This window comes from Heloderma suspectum, chromosome 12, assembly GCF_057233095.1.
Source record: "Heloderma suspectum isolate Gila_16-S chromosome 12, 16-S_ref, whole genome shotgun sequence".
Classification (NCBI taxonomy): Eukaryota; Metazoa; Chordata; class Lepidosauria; order Squamata; family Helodermatidae; genus Heloderma; species Heloderma suspectum.
In genome coordinates, this window is record NC_139469.1 from 1,319,012 (window position 1) to 1,326,253 (window position 7,242).

General features: G+C 64.8%; 1 protein-coding gene across 2 annotated transcripts; it reads right to left on the reverse strand.

Moving 5' to 3' along the window:
• Nucleotides 1–1,080: 1,080 nt before the first annotated feature.
• Nucleotides 1,081–4,350, reverse strand: LOC146336404 (forkhead box protein J1-B-like). Of its 2 annotated transcripts, XM_084818025.1 has the most exons (3): nt 4,262–4,350; nt 2,719–3,260; nt 1,081–2,309 (listed from the first exon to the last, which is right to left on the reverse strand). In XM_084818025.1, exons 2-3 carry the CDS (start codon nt 3,217–3,219, stop codon nt 1,644–1,646), a joined length of 1,167 nt encoding a protein of 388 aa, XP_084674151.1. In that variant the 5' UTR covers nt 3,220–3,260; nt 4,262–4,350; the 3' UTR covers nt 1,081–1,643. The 2 variants fall into 2 exon arrangements, with proteins under 2 accessions (XP_084674151.1, XP_084674152.1); XM_084818026.1 differs by lacking the exon at nt 4,262–4,350 and having other exon boundaries at nt 2,719–3,358.
• Nucleotides 4,351–7,242: the final 2,892 nt, after the last annotated feature.

Sequence of the window (7,242 nt, forward strand, 5' to 3'; positions counted from 1 at the left end):
CAGCTGCCTTTGGGGTGGTGCCCACAGCCTCCTGGAAAGGGATGGTGCTGCTCCCAAAACACAGGCTAGGGCTCAGCCTGATAGGCCAGTCCGGCTCCTGCCAGCCCCATCACGCATGACCCAGGAAGGGGGGGGGGGCAGGTGGCAGCAAGGCTACAGCCCCAGCTTTCTTCGCCCCTCTCCCTTGGCCCTTTGGGCCCCAGCCTGGCTTTGGCGCGAGGGGAAATGCGACTCGGACTTCCCCTCGACCGCCTCCCACTGCTTCCTGCCAGATCTCTCAATGGTGCTACTCATGTGACAGTAGATAGGTGGGGCGGGCACAAGGTGGGAAACCCAAATCACCACCCCCCCCGCGCACCTTTAATTCACGGTCGCAGTCCAGTGATCTTGGGCAGTTCCTTTGTCTGCCCATCGTTCAGACTGGCAGGTGGGCAGGGCAGGTGCTTTCTCTTGAAAGGGCGGCCGTTGCTGGGAACAATGAACCAGCTCTGCCTCGCCCCCACCGACCAACCGACCGTTGGCCTGGCCGGCACAGACCGCCCCGCTGGTCTCGCCCAGCCAGGCAGGTCCAAGCTTGCCTGCTGCCTGGCATCAAGGGGGTGAAGACTCCTTGCAAAAGCGCAGGGAGGAAGGCTTGCCCCGTGGCCTGGAGGTGCCCAAAGGCTGGCATTCTGCATGCCTGCCCAGCACAGGAAGACCACCCTCAGGCCGGGGCCCTGCAGCCACGGCAGTGCTTGCCTGCTGCTGGTGCGGAGCTGGCCGGCCTCAGAGGAGACCGTCTAAGCAAGACGCACATCCTGCAAGTGCTGAACTTCCACGTTCTCAGGGGGCAAGTAACACAGACGGCTTTGAGCTGAGCGACCCGATGACTTTTGAATGTGCTTTCTGAGGCGCGGGGGGTGTCTGCGAGATTGGCTGGGGAGGCCCGCCAGTTCTGCAGCCCTCCCATGCTTATTCCTCGCCTGCTTTTCATGCGCTGCTCAATTGGATGCGGTTGCCGGACCCCTTTCCCAAGATGGGGCTGAGGGTGCTCACTAGGCTGCCTGGAGCCTGCTTAAGGAAACAGAGAAGAAACCCAGTCTCTGCACTCAGGCAAACTTCCATATATTTACTAATAAATTCTTCTGCCAAAATCCAGATTTGGACAGGATGTTAGGATTTTCCTCCCAGGAAGTAAAGGGAGACATAGGGAGAGTGTGTCTGGGGCAAACAGTGCCATGGAGAATTAGGAAGGGCGAGAAGTGTCCCTTTGCCATGGCAAGCCTTGCCCCAAGCCCTTTTTGGCATGTGCCTCTGGCTGGCCCGGCTGGCCCATTCGTGCACCCTTGAGGGCTAGAAGTTTGCTGGTTTTTCAGTAAAAGTTGCAAGTCCCAGGCTCGTGAAAATCTGTGGCTTTCTACATTCCATGTCAGGGAATAGAGGCCTGGCCATAACTTGCTTCCATCCGCACCAAAGTGCCATCTGCAAACAGCATGGCCACAACAGGCTGAGGCCCCTGGCATCTCTGTGTGCCAGGGCAGGACAAGCAACGTGGACAACAGGGCTGCAGTTGGCGTCCCCCGGCCGAGACCAGCAGCAAATCTAGGCTGGTGCAATGGCTTCAGGCGCCATTGCATCTTTTCTGCCTCGGAGGGACAGCGAGCTCACGCTTCCCAGGGCTGTACCTCCTCCAGGAAGCCCTCGGCAAAGCAGGCGCCCTCCTCAAAGGGCCAAGTGGGTCCCAGCGTTCGTGCGGCCACCTCTTCCTCCCAGGGCTCGGCGCACGGGGCCAAGTCGGCGTCCGCGAGGGCTGTGGCAGGGCAGGGCCGCCCGCCTTTGCTCAGAGCCCCGAGAGGCTGGCTGTGGCTGCAGGGAGCGAGGCCATCCTCCCCCGTGGCCAGGGCGCCCAGGGCTGCCGTCAGCTCCAGGTCCTCACAGCTGCTGCCAGCGCCAGCAAAGGCATCCTCCAGGACGGAGGCCCAGCCTGGCTCTCCCCCAGCAGGAGGCGGAGGGGGGCCGATCCAAGCAGCTCTGCTGGCGCGCGGGGCTGACACCTGCTTGCCCTTGCCGAGGCGGTGAGGCAGGCCCAGCTGCCGGGACGTCTGGTCCGGCCGCAGCCCCTGCCCTGCCCAGCCCACCGCTGGGGCCTGTGCGGACTGAATAGAAGCCATGGGAAGCGCTGTCATCCGTCTCCGCCGGAAGGCCCCGTCAACAAACATGTCAGCGTACTGGGGGTCCATCTGCCAGAAGCCACCCTTGCCCGGCTCATCTTTCCGTCGTGGCACCTTCCGGAAACACTTGTTCAGGGACAGGTTGTGGCGGATGGAGTTCTGCCACAGAGATGGGGGCACATGGGAAGGAGAGGGTTAAAGGGGGTGGGCAGATGGGGGACGTTGCTGGCAGGTTTGTCTAAAAGGGGGAACAGGCTGGGCTTGGGTTTTCCTCCCCCTCTGAGCTGGAGGGAAATTAACACCCGACTCCAAATGAACGACACCCTTGACCAGGCCCACCAGAGGGCAGTGGGGGGGGACCACACCGCCCAGCCTGTGCCTGTGGCAGCCCGATGCCCAGCTGAGATGGGGAAAGGGTCCTGGGGGGCATGGGGAAAAACCCACTTCCCCTGGGCCAGGGTATTTCTGGGAACAGCTCGGCCCCCCCACTCCCTGGGGCCAGCCCCCCCACTCCCTGGGGCCAGCCCTCTGCCCAGAAGGGCTGCATGTGCTTCGGGCACCAGCTTACCTGCCAGCTGGGGTCCGCTTGGCGGTAGTAGCAGAAGTTATCTGTAATCCAGGCATAAATGGCGGAGAGCGTGACCTTGGCCCCCTTGCTGGCCTGCATGGCCATGCAGATGAGGGTTGCATAGGAGTGGGGCGGCTTCACCTGGGCATTGGTCCTGTAGTTGACTGTGCGCTGAGTGGGGGTGAGGGGCTGCAGGGGGCTGGTGCTGGAGGAGCAGGAGGGCTTCTCCCCACTTGGGGGCGTCCCTGTGGCTGCCGTGTCTCCCACAGGGGGGCTGGCTGGGGCCTCGGAGCCCTGCAGGGCCCTCTGGTGGCCCAGGGGGCTGGACATGGTTGGTTTCTCAGGGTCAGCTGTGAGGATGGAGAACTCTTGGAGCCACTGCAGGCTGGTCAGGCTGTCATCCACAGTCCCAGCCCCGTCGCTGGCTCTCCAAGGCGCTGGATTCGGCTGCGGCCTCAGCTTCGCCTTCTGCCAGACTGTGGGTGAGCTGCGGACAGACATTCTCGGTGGTCCTGGATCCCACGCTCCCCAGCTTTCTCACGCTGCAAGGCAAAGATTGGGGAGGGCAGTGAAGCTCAGTGGGTAGGTAATGGGCGGGAGGAGATGGAATTAACTCCCCCATGAAGTTCTCCTGCCGGGCCTGAGACAAAAGGACAAGCTGTTGCCTCCTCCAGATCCCCTGCGTGGCTGGCTGGATTTGGTTACACGCCTCCCTCTTGCCAGGGCCTCACCGCCCGCCCGTGTGCTTGGGAAGTGGCTCCCTAGGGACAAGCGATCCTCCTCCTGAGGGAGTCCAGGTGGCAGCCATCGGGGGTTCATATTTACATTCATTGTGGTGGTGCACAGCTGAGCTGACCGAGCTGCAACCTGAGACAGCCTGGGGGGAACCAGGGGCCTCAGCAGGAAGACCAGCCAGCAGCAACAGCCCCGAGCGGCTGCACAGTTCCCCAAGTGCCTTTCACATCTTTGCCCCAGTTGGGAAAACGGGGAAGGCTGATGTAGCATCCCGGTCTGTAAAATCAGCTCCGTCCTTCCTGTGCCTTTGATCCCACCAGCGGGCAGAGGGGCCCCAGCTGAAGAACGCCTCTGCCCCCCCCATCTTGGTGTAGAATTGCCTGCTTTCTGGGCTAGAATCCTTCCCCCTGCCCTTCTGGGAGGGGAGTGACCCTGTTCTGACATCTGCACGTCGCTTGTGAAAAGGCTCTTGGAGCTGTGCTGGGACAGAGGAGAAAGAAGCTGGGATGCGGGTGGGAAGTGGAAGGCTCCTCTCCAAAGTGGAAGCTCTCCAGGGCGGAAGGAGCATCCAGCTGGCCAGAAAAATAGGGATGAGAAAGAGACGCCCCCTTGAAGGGGGCCTGGTTCTGCCGGCCGTGACTCGAGACGCTCCTCTTTGCCCTCCACCCAGCACGGACCACAGGGCAGATCCCCAAGCGAGGGCCTTCGCGCTCGCAGCCCAAAGCGTCCAGCTGTGAAAACGAAGACAGCAACGCCCGGCCCGCGGCCCAACTTGCAAGCGACCCCTTCTGCCCGCTCAGGCGCTCACCTTCCGCCCCACACTGGATGTCCTCCGGCGGCAGCGGCAGAGCGCGCGTCCTCTTCCGGATTGCTCCTCGGCGCAAAGGAGGAGCCCAGGCTCGGCCTGGCTCTTAACAGGCGGCAGAGAGCAGCCCGTTCGAGCTGGCCCAGCGTTTCATTGGCTGTTCAGGGCCGGCCGCCGCGCTCCCAGCCAGCTCTGCACACGCGCTCCCGCCGGGGCCCAGGTGCGTCGGGATGCAGCTCCCCGAGTCGAGCGTAGAGGGGCGGCGCCGCTGCTGGGGGATTGCGGGCGCTCGACCCCAACGCATCTGGGGGGCCCCAGGTGGGAAAAGCTGCTCCAGCGTTACTCCCGGTGCTGCGGCCTTTTCCTTGCCGGGCACTGGTGGGTCTTTCTGAGCCTGATGTCCTTCCCCTTCCCGGGCCAGCACCTCCAGACGCTGACCGCGACCGAAAGGCGGGAGGCAGCAGAAGCTCCTGTCGCGCAGCCGCCGCCGCATCCTTCTGCACGTCCTGGAGATCTCAAACATGTTTGTCAGCATCTCAAGGAGGTGTCCGCGGCCCCCCTCCTCCTCTCCATTTTATCCTCTCAACGACCCTGTGAGGTAGCTTAGGGCAGAGAGTCAGTGACGGGCCCAAAGTCACCCAGCGAGCTCCGTGGCCACACGGGGGCTTGAACCCGGGTCTTCCCGGTCCAAACATGGCACCACGCTGGCTCTCCTGGCCCCAAGACTGCCAGGGGAGGCGGTCTCCGTGGTGTCCGAAGCGCCTCCAAGGCCGCGATAAGCTCAGCTGAGGCGGAAGCTGCCATTTGAGTGTCGTGGGTCTCCTTTGGTGATACCGCCAACAGCCGCGGCCTGAACGTGGAGAGCCTCCCTGCCGTTCCCCTGCTCTGGATGCCCAAGAGGGTGGCCAGGGGGCCCAGGAGGGGCCGAGCTGCGGGAGAGGAGCCCCTGTGCTGCGCGCTGGCATCATGAGAAGCCGCTTCCCATCTAGGCTCCCCAAAGCCGCGGGATGACCCTCCGGCCCAGTTTCTCCAGTAGGCCGGTTGTTTCCAGACGTTCTGCGCTTTGTCCCTATTTTTAAAAACAGAAGAGCTTTTAGGTGTGATTTCAATGTTTCTGCCGTTCCCCCGTGAAGCCCCAGGACTGTCCGCTTGTACAAACGCATTTGTTGGCACATGATGTGGTTTTGGGACGCGACGGCGGCCACGGGCTTTATCGAGTGCCCTGGTAGGTCACCGGCATCTCCAGGGTCTGCGCGGAGGCACCTTCCCGCTGGAGACCAGCGCCCGGGGTGCCGCCGCCCTCCCTGGCAGGGCGCGGCGTTATCAGGCTGTCCGCTGTTGGAGACACGGCGCTGGGCCACGCGCCTGCTGGGCCCTTCCGAGGCCCCGTGCCGAGCCGGAGCCCGGCCTTCCCCGGGGGCGCGAGGGCGGCAGCCGCACGCCGGCCGGCCCCATTTCCCCGCCTGGCCCTGCGCAAACCCCCAGCCGCGCGGGGACTGCGCCGAGAGGCGGGCGCGCGCTGCGCATGCCCGCGGGACGGCGGCGGCGGACTGCACTTCCCGAGCTGCACCGCGGCAGGGGCGGCGTTCCCCACCCTGCCGCGAGGCGCAGCGCAACCCCATTGGCCGGCCGGCCGGCACGTCCGCCGCGCGGGCTCCCGACGGGCCGCGGGCCTCGCGCTCCGCTGGGCCGCCGCGGCCACGCGCCCTCGCGCGGCCGCCTCCCGTCGCGCGGGCTGGCCTCGGGCCCGAGCCGCCGCGCGGAGCCGCCCGGCCGAGCAGCGCGCCCGCCGCCGAGGCGGCTCGAGGGCCTCCCCGCGGCCGTGGGTCGGCGCTGGCGGCCCCTGGGGCCGGCCGGGCCGGGGGCGGTGCGCCCCCGCTCGCGCGCGCCGCGGAGGGCCGCCGCCGCCGAGATCAGCGCGGCGCGGGGCCCGAGCTGGAAGCAGCCGCCCCGGCGGCCGCGCACTGCCCTGGACGCCGGCCCCGCAGTGCGCCGCCCTGGGAAAGGCTGCTCGGGAGCCCCGTGGGTCGAGCTGCGCGCCGCGGCGGCCGAGGGCGGTCCGGGGCCAGGAGCTGGCGCTGCTTCCCCCAGCTTGGGCCTGTAGCTGGTGGCCCTCCCCCCCGGGCAGGGGCGTTCCTCGGCAAAGGTGGCGGGGCTCCTGCAGGGGCTCACTGGCGCTGCACGCAGTGCTTCTGCTCCATGTGGGGCATGGTACGATCTCTAGAGTGGGGTGGGGGGACATTGAGGCCATTCCAGAAGCACAGGGGCTTAGAGGAGGGAGAGAGCACAACTGGGGGTGGCAGCACGCTCAGGTCGCAGAGCATGTTCTGCTGCAGGTAATGGGAACTGTCCGCATGGCCCTGTACACGCCGAAGGACTGCGTGAGTGGATTGCCTTCCTGAGCAATTCCTTCATCAGCTCAACCAAGCTCCAGCTGCTATATGCTCTAAAAGTCTTGAACATGGTGGCTGTGGAGAAGCTGCCCGAAGCCATGACAGCCGCACAGAAATCCGCCTGCGGAAGCAGCAGTCACCTCAGCAAGCACCGTGGCTGCTGCTGCAGGAGCCACAGCCGCCTCAGCAGCTGCAACAGCTCCAGGAGCATCCTTTGCCACCCCGAGCCAGCACCCAGGGCAGATGCCAGGGTGGCAGCCTGACAAGCGGCCACCCAGCACAGCCTCTGCAACAAGAGGAAGTTGCTTTGAGTTGTTTAGGAGCTGGGCCAAAAGGGCAGAAGATGGTGAAGGCCTTCTGATGCGCCCGCACCATGCCTGTCTCTCGCTGCCCCTGCCAGAAAGGGCTCAGGCTGCCCAAAGCCCTAAGACGCTGCAATCTGGAAGGCTTCCCTGCGGTAACTTGAAGACCACCTGTGCCAGCAATCTGTATTAGTACAGGAGGAGTATTAGCCTAGTCCTCCTCTGCTGGAGATGCTATGAAATGTGCAGCAAGCCCAACTGCGGAGTGAGGCTGTTTTGCAGAAGCCCT